This window comes from Seriola dumerili, unplaced genomic scaffold, assembly GCF_002260705.1.
Source record: "Seriola dumerili isolate Sdu_G_001 unplaced genomic scaffold, Sdu_1.0 BDQW01000283.1, whole genome shotgun sequence".
Lineage (NCBI taxonomy): Eukaryota > Metazoa > Chordata > Actinopteri > Carangiformes > Carangidae > Seriola > Seriola dumerili.
In genome coordinates this window covers 1242973-1257387 of record NW_019174538.1, presented here as the reverse complement: position 1 = coordinate 1257387, position 14415 = coordinate 1242973, and the positions used below count along the sequence as shown (strand labels likewise).

At 42.6% G+C, this 14415-nt stretch overlaps 1 protein-coding gene across 4 annotated transcripts in view; it reads right to left on the bottom strand.

Moving 5' to 3' along the window:
• The window catches only part of LOC111230706 (tensin-2-like), a 65446-nt gene that overhangs the window by 29787 nt on the left and 21244 nt on the right, over window positions 1–14415 (bottom strand). For 3 of the 4 annotated variants that reach the window (XM_022757525.1, XM_022757527.1, XM_022757528.1), the window contains exons 4-11: window positions 5953–5991; window positions 5446–5487; window positions 4491–4540; window positions 3868–4051; window positions 3526–3576; window positions 3307–3429; window positions 1256–1320; window positions 725–808 (exon numbers count right to left, since the gene is read on the bottom strand). In XM_022757525.1, the coding sequence (XP_022613246.1) occupies window positions 725–808; window positions 1256–1320; window positions 3307–3429; window positions 3526–3576; window positions 3868–4051; window positions 4491–4540; window positions 5446–5487; window positions 5953–5991 (638 nt within the window). The remainder of the gene's footprint in view (window positions 1–724; window positions 809–1255; window positions 1321–3306; window positions 3430–3525; window positions 3577–3867; window positions 4052–4490; window positions 4541–5445; window positions 5488–5952; window positions 5992–14415) is intronic. The other variant, XM_022757526.1, reaches the window with a different exon arrangement.

The following is a 14415-nucleotide window of genomic DNA, read 5'->3' as shown; positions in this document are numbered from 1 at the left end:
AGATGAAGGAACATTTAACTCTTGGCATGAGAGTGAATCCATTTACAAAAATGTCAAACTATTCCTTTTACTATTGTCTTTGATAATTTAACTGTCTTCTGTAGCATTCATGCTGGTCTATGTCAAAGGGGAATTTTTGAAAGTGCAATATAAAGATGANTATAAAGATGAAAAAACATGTCAAAGGGGAATTTTTGAAAGTGCAATATAAAGATGATGGAAAAGCATAAGGTTACAGTTAAGTAGCCCACTCTGTCATTTTAACATTGCATTTATAATTTAGTCTTTTTGTTCCACAAGTCTTTTTCACAGAAGATCTTTTGACTTGTCATTTTAGGAGAAAACATTGACAATGGCTCTATTCTACTCAGGTTTCCCAGTAAGTGACAGTGTGACAGTGAGTCAGCACGAACAATGCCATGACCCCGAAACTGAAGCAACTAAATGGATTTCATTCATCATTAATGTTGTTATTAAGGTTTGTGACATGTCAAAGTGTCGTCTGTGAAAAGAGACTAAACACAAGGTTAAAGAGAAATCAAATCCAGCAGTTCTGCATATGAAGAGCTCGGAGCTAAAAGCTGTTTTCTCTTTCTTTTCCCTTAAGAAGCATGCAAGGGGGGGATGCATTTAATAACTCCTGCAAGGATGTGAGATACCCTCAACCTCCCCCCACCACCGCAACCCCTCCAAATTTCCCCTTAGATCTCCTCGTGGCCTCTACCTGTTTTGGGATGGCTGGAGGGAAGAGGACACCTTATCTTCACAGAACTTCCTCATGGCAAGAGTACTGAGAGCCTGGTCCGCCCTGCAACATAAATGCACGCAAACGCCCGCACACACACACACACACACACACACACACGCTTTGAGTCAACAATTTCCATCATGGAACTTGCACCAGACTCTCTAGATGCCAGAAAGTACATGGAGAGGATACAGCTGGCACTGGCCACAGGATGAACCAGCTTCCACAGTTCCTATGCAAAATCCACAGGGCTTAATTTATCAAATGACTTATCAACACAGTCTGAATGGAAATCATTGTGCTGCATATACAATACTTGAATTTGAACACATAAGTTTTTGAATAAGTTTTTTTGGCATGCACATTTGAGTAGTCAAATATAAATCCAATATGTTTTTGCACGTCAGTTTAATAATATTTAATGTGTTCCATGTGTGGGTATTCTGATGAACAAGAAAATGTCAGATTGTGGCTTTGGATGCGTCAGACACAGACACACACACTCACCCTGCGGAGATCTTGCTGTAGTGCATGTAGGCTGCAATAATCACGCCTGTTTTCCCTTTGTTGCCCTGGAGGAGGGGGAGGGAACGACAAGGACAAGAGTCATGGTGTGCTGATTGCATCCTCGGGCACCACTGTGGGTTGCTCAAAGACAGCTGATTTCCACAGCCTGCAAGACCTGACAGTTTTGACTGTAGGGTTGATTTATTTGTTTTTTCTTTTTTTAAAAAAGAGACACAGTTAGACAGAGACAAAGCGGGGACATAGAAAGATGTGGACAAGCAGGTTGAGTTCCAATTAAAAAACTCCCTGTGGTGTTTTTTTTCACACCAGGCGCTTCGTAGTTTCTGACACATTCCAAAGACATTCCTCTTCAAATTCCTAATGTGACCCCGCCCCCCCCCTCCCCCCTCCTCCAAGATACCAGTAAGAAGGCTGCACCTACACACTGAGCACAAATTAAAGCTTGTTTTGCTCAGTCTATCTCTCAGTGACAGATTCTTCATTGACAAAAACGTATTTTTTCCCATCCCTGGCGTGATCTGCAGCTGGGGAAAAAAAAAAAAAAAAATGCCTGTAGCTGGAATGTTCTGGAAAGTCAGCAGACCACAGAAGTAGTCTGGTTTTAGTATTTAAATTCTCCTGACCAAAACCAATAAATAAAACATCCAGACAAGCCGTGGGAGCTCGGTCGCCCTCGCTGATGGTCGGTCTCTGGTTGGTAGCAGGGGAAAGGTTCAAATTGCCGCTGCTTTCCTGAACTGATGGCATTAATGATTCTCTAAATGATGCGTATCAGTGTGGAAGTTAAACGTTTAGTTGACAGAGTTTGATCTAAATCGTATGGTTGATTTTGTGGCAGAGGTGGAAACAGTTTATTGAATTATATGATGCACGCTGCAATTTTGGTTTTTGTCAAGTTATGTTTTAACTGCATTATCTTACTTTATTGCATTTTACACCAGAAACACTGAACGGAGAAATGAAGGCTGCTTAAACCTGTTAAAGCTTACAAGTGGTTACTAATTGTACCATTACAGGTTACAATTTTTCCAAAATAGCAATTTAAGTATGTAACATTAACCAAAACAAGCACTCAGCGCTTAGTAGTTTGTTTCTGTACCTTTGCTTCATACTATTTCACTACCCTTTCCAGCTATCTGGCAGCATTAGAATAAAAATAGTACCTATGTATAATTTTGATGTACCTGTACTTTACTTGAGTATCTTTATTTTTTGCCACTTTATACTTCTATCCCTCCATGTTTCAGAAAGAAACACTGTGATTTTATCTCCAGTACAATTATCTCACACTTATTTATTTACTATCTGCTTTTAAGAGTGAGATTTTTTAACTTTAAAACAAATGACTGATATATAAATCTGATTCATCGTTTTAGCACAGTATGTAAACTCACCTGCTACAACATTAAAATGCTTCCTACATGTCATTAAAAACAATCCATTAATGTAAATACTTTACTTTTATTTTGCTGATAACACGTTTGTACTTTTACTTTGTATAATTTAGAATGAAGGACTTGTAGCTGCAGCAAAGTGTTTTTCACAGTGTGATATTGCTGTTTCTACTGAAGTTGGGGGTTTGAATACTTCTTCCACCACTGGATTCTGGATAGTAAACAGCAGAAGTGGTCAGCTGACAACATGGTCGACGTTAATGGTAATGTTATTGACTAACAAGATTGTTTTAAATTGAGTTATGGTTTGAATCAGATTTTTAAAAATGCTCAAAATATCCTGTTAAAGTAAGTATGACATTTTTGCATTGATCCCTTTCTTTCATGTAAACTTTAGATTACGTACTGACATGATGCTTAATAATAACATAATTTTTTATTTTTTTTTTAGCAATAATTATTTTTAACACCATTAATATGAACTCAATAAAAAACTACCACTACTTCAACATAATTCAACATTTGTTTCTACCTCTCAACAACACTTATCACCACCCTCTGATCAGCCCAGTTCAGAGCCTGGGAAACAGTGGGACGTCTGTCTGAAAAACCCCGCCGGCCCCCCTGAACTCTGACCTTGCAGTGCAGGACCACCACGTGCTGGGGGTCGGAGGTCAGCCACGTCTCCATGGCCTTACATATGGCACAGATCTTATCCAGCGGTGGGGCGTGGAGGTCAGGCCAGCCGAAGTCATGAACCTGATGGTGGATGGAGACGTGTGATTTCAGGAGATAAAATGAAAAGGTTTTGAATTGAATTCTCAACACAAAGAATTACGAGAAGGAAAGTTCCACCTTTGGATTCAGTCGGGTGATGTCGTGGCGCCTCTCTGAGAGATTCAGGAGCTGGAAAAGAAAAGATGTTTCATTTCAGTTATTTTTATTATGGGTGTGACAGAAAAACGACTAACAGACTGCTAATTTGTGGGATGCTAAGTGTATTCAGCGGTTTCTTGATGCTATATGTTAAAACATATTGTCTCTGTGCAACAAGCATCTTCAGCTGAGGAGGGAGGTAAAATCACTGCTGCAACAAATACCACAGAGGAACTACAGTACATGACATCTCATTGAAGCTACTGTAATTACTGTCTGTCTTAGCTGACAGAGTGTGATGCATTTTTCTGTTCCCCTCACCAGAAATTTGTCCTGATGTTTGGACTTGAGCATGGCAGCCACCTCCTTCAGGTTGAGCCGGTATCTCTGCTCCTCCAGCTTCGGGGGGAAGAAGACGGAGATGATCCTCTCGGTGATGTAGGTCAGGTCGAAGTCGTAGTGGCGCTCCATCACTCTCTCCATCACACGGTCCACACTGAAGCTCCTGGAGAAAACAGCAAAGGAAGGTAAAGAGGGGGCAGAGGAAAAGGAGAAGAGGGAGCAAAGGTCGGGTGGTCACGCAGAGAGAGGCAGGGGGGGAAAGGGGGCCACGGGTCAAAACATGAGCGTTAATTCAGATTGTTTGTGGCAGCTCAACATGATTCTGCTCCTTCATACACTGCAATGAAATTTGTGACTGGATGTATCGAGAAAGGAGGAAAGGCAAAGAGAGAAACTGGATACTGTGTGTAACATGTAGGTCAAATCAAAAGCCGAGTTGCTCCATCACACAGTCGACACTGAACCTTACGGAAAGAATGAAGGAGCGGTGGCTCAACAAATCGCTAAGCAAACATAAGGACTCTATTTGTTTTAAATGATCTCTGCAGAAAATGCCTCAGTAACACATATCGCCTCAGAGAAATGAGTCAGGTGACCTTTACCTTGGCAAGGTGTTTCTCTGCTTGGTATAGGTCAGAGACTTGGTGGACCCCTGTGGAATAAAACACACACACACACACACACAAAAACAACTTATCAAACGTATCCATAATTATTGACCACTTCAATGATTACATGTTTTGTGCCACTAGTGCTTCGGCCTAATGATGGTGGTGGCCCGTCAGTCTATCCATCTGTTTAAAACTGGCCCCTCCAGAGCTTTCCTCTGGTTCACCTCAACAAGAGGTTCCCAAATTCTTTCTTTTACGCTCCCTGTGGAAGCCAAAAACATTTGAATTTTAAAACCGTGCTCATGCATGTTTATACAGTGGGGTCCAAAAGTCTGAGACCACTTGTTGGAAGTGGTCTCAGACTTTTGGACCCCACTGTACATCAGGCAATCTACCACTTTCATCCAGATTGAAATATCTCAACCAGTATTTGATGGACTGCCATGAAAGTTTGTACAGATGTTTACAGTCTGCAGAGGATGGCTGCTACTAACGCTGGTGATCCCCTGACTGTTTCTCTTTCCACCAGGTAAGAGTTTTCACTTCATTCAACACAATTTTTGGTACCAACATTCGTGATCCCCAGAAGATGAAAACCTAGTTGTTCCCAGTGGATTTGATGATCCCCTGACTTTTTATCTAGTGCCATCACCAGGTCTAAACATTTAATTTGTGTAATGCTCTGGTATGTAATGAGCATTACAGTCCTCAGAAGTCACAAACCTCAGGATTTGTTTTATTTTCACAGAGACTCATGTCTGGCATTGCTCTCACTTTGAATTGTTTAGTATGTGCTAAATCAAAAAGCCCCAAACAGTTTTTTTCCCTGACAGGTTTGGAAACTTCCAAGACAGACAGCGTTACGCTGGGGACCCCGGAGGGAAAGACAGAGGAGAGGGGAGAGGAAGAGGACAAAGAGAGAGGATGGAGGTTCAAGTGTGCTCACCAGGTGTTGGGTGTGTCGAGAAGGAGCGGTCCCTCTACGCTGCTGGATGTAAGGAAGGAGCGGTGACGAGATAAAGAAGAAGAGGGGAGAGGAGGGTGAGAAGAGAAAGACGGTAAGAGGAAGTGGGGCAAAGGGATGAGGTTGAAAGGAGGTGAGAGGGGGGGGAGAAGAAGAAGGAGGGGAGAAAGGCGGGAGGAGAAGGGGATACAGAGGAAGGAAAGGAGAGTTAATTAAACAAACAGACTCTAATGGATAAACATTACTACTTCCTATAGCAACATCAACTATTTTTTTCTGCTGGACTGGAATGCCGCAGTGCTCCAGGAATGAACTGAGCTCAAACTGGGCTGAGGGCTTGGCTTCCCAAAAGGAATTCAACCAGAGGAAACCGTACGGTGGTTTTGGGAAGCCATACCTCGTAACTATGGATGGACAAAGTGGGAAAACTAGTCCGCTATACAGAAATGCTGTTGTGGAAAAGAAAATGGGCGGATGCAGGGGACTTACCAGATCATTGGAGGGTACTGGGATGCATGCAGAGGTCACCTGGAACACACAAAGACAGCCACATCTGAATACAAGACTCATGCACATACAAACATCCTCTTTGCTTCAGCACACAGGGTAGGGTCACAGCTCTGAGATGATTAAGAACAAATGCTTCTACTGAATCTGAAGTTCACTTTAAAGGAGGTTAACATTGTGGGAAATACACGTCTTGTCAAGAGTTAGATGAAAAGATTGATAACAAACTAATAAAAGTCGTTTAATACTGTATGAAGCTGGAGCCAGTTGTTTTCTTTGTTAGCTTGAGCGCTAACTTAGCTGCCCTGGCTGAGAAAAAGTCCCAAAACTTATCTTTTTTACATTTACATTTTTGTACAAGTCTATTTAAACAATCTTTGGAGGTGTTGGTAAGTGTTTTGTTTTTTTAAATCCTTGGACAGGCCCAGGCTAGCTGCTTCTCTCACTTCCTGTCGTTTAGCTAACAGTCTTCTGACTTTCGTATTTAATGGATAAACATGACAGTGGTATTGATATTAGCAAGAAAGCAAATTTGGGGTATTTCCCAAAAATGTTGAACTAATATTATAAGATCAAAATATCCACAAACAATAAACAAAGAGTTGCAAATAAGCAGCATATTTACATGACTTGACAACTTGCTAAGTGCTGTAACCATTAGTTTTTGTCCTTCAAACAATACAGGGGACCAAACCTCACACACTGAGAAGAAAACATAATATAATTATTATATATAAAGGAATTTTATGCCATTAATCAACAACTAACAGAAAGTGCCTCTGTATTGCTGCGCAGGAATGTGTTTTTGCCAAAAAATAATGACATTTTAACCTTGTATCTCAGTTTGTCAACTACTGCTAGATTAAGACACGTACGTCGCCGCTATCGGACAAATTGTTGAGACCAGACAGAGGGAGGAAAACGGAGCAACATGTTTAAGAGCCAAATGATGATGAATAGAGAATAAACAGGGTCTGCGAAACTACTTACATACACATAAGTGCCAAGTAAACACAAGTATGACTGATGTTTGAGAGCATGTTTACAAAATGTGAAGTATGTACAAATGTGAAGCAAAATACACAGCTACACAGCTGGAGGAGCGCTGAGACAGAAAAATGCACATACAGAGTGACACATCCGATTCCCATGTCTGTTATGGGCCTACAGGTCAATGAACTGTGACCAAAGGAAGCAGGAGCTGAGCAGCAGCCCTAATGAAGGGGGCCGAGGGCCACAGTTATGCTTACGTAATACACGCAAAAACACAGACACTCACACGTGTACACTCACAAAAGGCAGTGTTCCCGCTACATAGCCCTTTTTGGATTGTTTATTTGGATACAGGAAAAGGGCAAGGACTTGTGTATATCTCATTGTGCACAAAAGGGAAGTTACACAGGCCCTGAACCTGGGGGTGTGCCACCACAGCGTGTGTGTGTGTGTGTGCGTTTTGTACAGTTAGTGTTAATCTTTCTTTCTTTCCTTCTTTCTTAAGCATCAAGCTCAGTCTCTGACTATTTCTTATACGTAACCACAGACATCAACAGGAAGGCAGAGGAGCAGATAATGAGCTAAATCGAGACTTGTCGTGTTTGACAAAAGTCACAGGAAACAGGTTCAAGCTACATCGGCTATCAAGTGACTAACTGGACACTGTTCCTGTATGACTCACTCTGAGAATTAATGTTTATTTCCATCTCCGCAGGGAAATGGATCTCAAATCTTATCCTGTGTTGTGGTTGCTTTTTCATTCGTTGTCTGAACCCAATTCCTGACCAGACAGCTTTGGGCTGGGTGAGGCTCTAATTTTTCTTACTTCCCTCTGGCTGTAGTAGGTCAGTTTCATTTGATGTGTTTTTTTTTTTCTTAAATTACAGCATGTGAAACAATGCATTGTCTAAGTATTGTCCCTGTTTAAAAAGACAGTGAATTTGTCTCTACAGCGACACATGAATCTGCCATGATAAAACTGTGGCTTTCAGTCAGGCCTGTGGGCTTAGGACTGGGTCTGATTTGGGGGGGCCCGAGCAGAACTGTACATCCCATACCCCATTCTGTCACTCTGCTAAACAACTCTGAATCCCCAACTATCATGGCAACCAATTACTTCCTTCCTGTCCCAGTCAAATACCTCTCTCCCTCTCTTCACTCTTTGACTCTAATCAAGAGGGAAAAGCCTCCTTTTTCTCCTCTACTGTACTCTCTCTCAGCTTCAACAAATCAACCCCATTCCTTCAAAAGATATTTCCTCATTTGGTGTCTTACATGTTGGTCCAAAATCTCCCAAAGGTGGTACTTTTTTATTTATTTTTTTTATTTTTGACCATCTTATTTTGAGTCTTTCTTTCGGACGTCCATCAACCTTAGAGGAGTGCAATATGTATGCATATATGCACACATTACTTTAGTTTATAAGGCTATCTGAATGTGCTGTGTGACAGGTAAAGGAAAAGGAGGCTGTCAAATGGGAAAGTACTGAAAAATCAGGAGGTTTGGCAAGTTCTGGATATTATCAAGTCAGCTAACTTGCTTTGTGGGGCTTGACGTGCGTAATGTTCAGTGAAAGACATGCCTCAAAACTCATTATGAAATCTGATGGTATTGCTGGAAAATGCCGAAATTGAACTGGCTTCTAACAAAAAAAAAAAATTAAAACCTTCTGGAGTCATCCACTGGTTCCAGTTTCTCCACTTTCTCCTCGCTCTGCCAAACCTGGAAATAATCCAGGATTCAAGGAGTCCTTGTTTCAAATTTCCAGCTGTTATGACTACAGTTACCAAAGTTTGACTGCGCACCCGTTCCTGAACGCAGCATGAATCGGGCTTTACCTGGGTTGACGCTTTCACACTGGTCATTGATCCATTCATTTTTCTAATCTTTTCCTCCATGTATTCCTCTACATCCCTCTCTCCCGGTGCCCAGCAGAGGGGCCTGCGGAGGGCGGCCCCTGAGCCAGAACAAACACACCAGCCAAGATTCCATCTCCTCGGGCCAACACTTACGCACAAACTTCCTGCGAATAGACCTCCACCCATCTCTCTCTTTCTCCTTTCATCCCTCTTGCGTCCCTTGCCTACCCTCTATCTATAAGTCAAATTACTTCCCTCTTTCTCCACTTGTTCCCTCCATTTTTCACCCTTGCTCACTTCCTTCTACACTTGTGCTTTTTCTGTCCTCCTGTTTCTCAGAATTATTTTCCTTTTGTTTATCCTCTCTCCCCCGCTGGGATCTTCTCTCGATCCCAATATTTCCTTCCTCTTTCTTCCCTTTTCCTTTTCTTCTCTAATCTGTTTCTAACAAAACCCTTCCTGTTTGTCTTCCCCTCACCTTTCCAACTTCCGACCAGTTTTCTCGAAGTCTTTTCATTCTCTGAACCTCCACTATTATTCTCACGTCTCCACGGCCATGAAACTGGTCTTAAAACCAGGAAGGTCACATTATTGATCCCCTGTGTCCATCAGTAACCAAATATCCTTGAAAAAGACAAAGAACCACGACTAGCTAGCTTGTTCTGACTTGCTCTGCATACAAGTGCTGGCTGCATGTCTAAACTGATCTAAAGAAAAACCAAAATAAACACTGAAGTAGCTCAGGAGAAGAAGCATGACTTCAAAGTGATCAATATGATCCAAATGACAAATATCAATAAGCATATTACTTCTTCTCTGCACATTTCAACCTCTCCTTCACTGGCCATAAAATGCTGCCCCTCCCTTCCCTTCCTCCTCTCAGGTGGGTCCAGCTGGCGACGCTCAGATAGCCCTGACCCCCCGTAACCCTCTCTCCCATCTCCCCTCCCCACCTCCTCCATCTCCTCTCCCTGCCCTCTTCCCTCCATCTCCGTCTGCCAGCCCTTGGTCCTCTTCCTCTCCGTCTGTTTTGTTTTGCTGCAGCGGCCCCGGCTCCACCAGCTCTTTACAAGCTCTTTGATCCATCAAAGCAGAACAGGACAGCTAATGGATAATACACGACTCTCCCCTCTCAACGCATGGCCTCAGAGCTGCAGGCTCTAAGAGGAGTAACTAGTGGGGGTGAGGTAGTAGCATGAGGGAAATCTTCTTGAGAGCCTGTGACTGTGTATGTGAGATAATTATTGCTATTTATGGTAATGTATTCATTGTTTTTCTGCAGTTTGAAAAGTGTTACAAGGGTCCTGAAGGCAAAGAGAGAAATTAGTTCTATGTGTGAAATGAAGTCACAATGAGTCTCATTTTCCTTATGTAACAAAGGCTTTGTCCAATGAGCAAGACTCATGCAGCAAGAAAACATAAGATGTGAAAGTTCCTGCGTCTGTGAGCAAAGCAAACTGTTACAAACAGTCGAGACCCTGGTCGAGATCCTGCTCCTTGATTACATATGAACGCAGCACTTATGCAGCATTTCCTTTGATGGTTAGCCTTAGGCTTAATAGTCCCCCCATTCCTTAAGCTCCCTCGGGAGAGCCAATCAGAGAGCATTGATGAAAGCTGCAACGAATCAGCAGTGAAAGCCGATGCTGGCTGTGACCTTGTGCGCTTTCATCATCACCATCAGCGAGCGAGCTAGACAAGAATGCAAGGGGGCGCCTTGAAGTGAACGGAGCGCAGTGACGTCTTAGAGTAACAAGAGGGTAATTCCTTCTCTGATTACAAGACTAATGATGATGCAACAGGTATGTCGGCATCTGTGAAGCAGCTACAGACAACTGACTCGACAAAGCAGTAGAGACACATCAGATTATAAAAGGACAAAGCATGTTCACCAGCTACTGCAACGCTAATTTGACAGTTACACCCCCCCCCCACCACCTTAAGCAGCCGTTCTGATTAATTACCCTCGGGGGAAATGTTCCTCGTGTTTGCCAAGAGTTTGAGCAATATGGTATCTCTTTATGTCTTACACCTGTTTTCTGTCATAGTTCAAATTCCATATAGATGAAGGACTGTATGTAAAAAACCGTCTGAGCCAATTAAAACCACCCTGAAAAGGAAGAGAAGACGTTAATGGTGAAGTGAAGTGTGTCGGGACTGGGGTTTGGTGACCTTTACCTTTGCTCTTGGCCACTCGTATAAACACTGAGTGTCTCAAAGGGCTTTGAGGGGTTAGAGGAACAATTTCTCACAAGACGATAGAAATCCAACTTTCTTAAATGCTCACTGACTGCTGTTGTACTGGAACGTCGCCCAAAGAGAAATCATTTTGGAAACTTGTTTGTCATATGGGTTATATGTGGGTTTAGGGGGGATTTCTGTAATGGTTACCACTGTACAGCTTATCACGTTCTTGCAATTAAGTATATGTGTTTTAAGTCCTGTCTAGCAAGGCATCCAAAGCTATTACCATTACGCCATCTTTCGTGAACTCCATGCACCTTCACAGAAACTTAATGTTTAGACTAACTTAAAAAATTTTTTTTATGTATGTCTGGCAGTCAAAAAATGCAGATGGTCTCTGCTTTGCACAGACCTGCAGGACTCATTTTATGGCGGTTTTGAGAGTTACTTGGCTTAGATGTATAACTATCCTTCAAATGTACCCCACATGTCTAATGCCTCTTAATCATGACAAGGTGGACTTCATGAGAAAACCAGAAAGCACCCAGCTTTACTCAAGGGTACTTCAAGGCCATAACTAAGCAAAAACAACACCTGTGTCTATCCCCTATACTTAGGAGCCCCCTTTCACACTTTTAGGTCTTTTCTGTGTGTGAGGCCAACTAACAAAGTGTTAATCTGATTTCTTCTCACTGCTCAGCACGTTTGTCTCTCTTTCTGATTGCCTCTTGTTCCCACACTTTCTTTTGACCCCAAAAGGAAAAGAAAAGGGTCTCTGTCTCTAGCTGTTTCGTTCTCGCTCCAAGCAGCTGAGAGGGAGGCCGAACATATCACAGGTCACATGGGTCCCTGTGGTGGAGCTTTAATGACCGGGTGGGAAGCAAATCCCTGCTATGGAGCCGGGGGTCAACAGTTATGACTACATGATATATTCGTAAAGTTATGCAGATGGAAAACACCAAACAGGGATGCACACATGTTGCTTGTACAGAGGTTTTCTAGGTACATGCAGAAAAGCCGATTGCACATACACACTGATAGTTCAACACAGCGGTGTTCTCATCAGTCCGTTTTTACCCTTCTCCTCAAGCCAAACATGGACTGAAGGCTCAAATCAGGACGAAAATACACGCGGGTAAATAAACAAAGCAGGAAGACATTGGCCGGGATGAGATCGGGAGAGATCAACAATGGAAAAAAAAAAAAAAAATCTCCTGTGAACCAACAAACACAAACCATTATTACAGATCTTCAGTCCTACCCTCCCTTGTGTGCCCTCTGTGGTTGAGCTACCTCTCAGTCATTCATCCGTTGCGACACGATTCCAAAAAGCACAACATCCCCCTCTTTTTCTATATTTGCAGCCCTTTTCAGCCTAAACAGTGTTTCCCATCTGCACAGAAATGCATTCACATTCCTCAGACAGGCATTGTGTATTGTCAACAATTTGCTTTAGGGCCCATCTCCTTTTTAGCACACCACAGCTCACAAACAATATGACCCTGTGGTGAAAGCCTTTACTGTTGTTTTCATTTTTCTTTTTTGTTTCTGCTTATCATCTCGTTGAGGCCTAAGGAGATGAATTTAACGAACTGATGCGACACAAAATAAAAGAGATGAAAAGACAAGAAGACGGGAATAGCTCATTAGTCACAGGCACACATCTGGTGGAGCCAGATGTTGTGCTCCCTTAGATCAATATCATTAGTTACAGGGAGTTAAAGTGTTGATGAGTTGACAAAAACTTCTTCCAGGATTTTCACACATTTCCTTCAGCTGTATATCAATGATGTTTTTGGGGTTTTTTTGCTGTGGATTTGTCGTAATGTGTGAATCAGTGTTTCTTAAACTTTTTCAGACGTAGGACCACTGAGTCATTAAAATAAAACTCCCCACCTAACTCCCCAAACATCCTGAAAACCAGTAAGGCTGACTACCTCAGAGGTATTCACTGGGAGAGAGTTAAGGTTTCATTTGATTTCCTTTTCATTAATCCACCAGTCCGTGATCTCGTCCATCATCCGTGTTTGACAGTTAATAGGCAGCTGATAACTTTAGCACAATCGCAGGGCAGGCTAACTGTAAGCTGCATCCACATTTCCTGTCAAATGTCACGCTGATCATTTCTAACGTAAAGAATAAACTGTAAACTGGCGAAGCTACATTGCTGTAAGTCCAGCAACACTGCAAAACAACAAATTCAAATGATAATATTTGAATTTATATACGAGTTGATGTAAAAGTGAAAACAAACAATATACACTATTTGCTAGCAGGCTTTGTTGTCACTCGACTAAATTTAAAACATGATATTAAATCAAATTAAAAGCCAGTACAAACAGTGACAGTAGATAACACTAGAATCTGTGACTCATGTCCTCATGCACCAGTGTGGGTGTCAATACTTAACATCATTGCAGAGATATCCAAATGGTCCCTTCCTGTTCTAGATCTAAGACATGACAAATACACTGGCCAATTAGTGCAGCTTATGCCCCTGCTGGTACACACACGCACGCACGCACGCACGCATGCACGCACGCACACACACACAACTTGGCTAAGTTAGCTGTCATGCTTATGGTTTTAACTCTCATCAACATCGCTCACCCACCTATTCCTTCCCAAGCTCAGCCTGCGCTCGCTGTACACACATGCACGCACGCAACCACACACACACACACACACACACACACACGCATATAAGCACAAGCACACACACAGCTCAAAGTCAAAACACGCCAGCCTATCTCGGCAATTACCAGAGCTGTCTGTGATAAAGTGGCGACTCCTTCAGTCAGAAGAGACAGTCATGGTCCTGGTAATGTTAAAACGATACAGTTGGATCCCGTTATCCTGAATGACTCACACTGATTACATGAGTATTTGGTGGAGTGCTCGGCCTGCAGGAGGGAAACCATAGGCCTGGGCTCAAGGCCATGAAGCTCTAACCAGAGATTACTCACCACTGATGTCACTGAGATCCCCGCAAACTACATTTCTGTGATGCGTTCAACCACCTACTGAAATGATTAAGAGGGTCGATTACAGCGAACTGTCTGACTGAATGTTTTGATACCTTTTCACCTTTTTTGTAAGGTTGAATAACTAAGCTGTGGCTGACATGTTGTTCACAGCAATGAGTGATACATTCCTATAGATACATCACTGCAACCAGGCAGATATTTGACGCAGAGGTTTCCATTAGACAGGAAGTCTGCAGGGTGAGGGGGATGTCGGGGTCAGCTGTGATGTTGAGCTGCATGTTGAGAAAACATGGACTATGGTGCCATTACAGCCATTACGCCATCATTCCATCTCCGCATAACTTCCTATGGCTTATTCCTGCAGCATGGTTTGCATGTAGGGGTCAGTTTAGTAAATGTGATGGGATCACACCAGCGGCCAA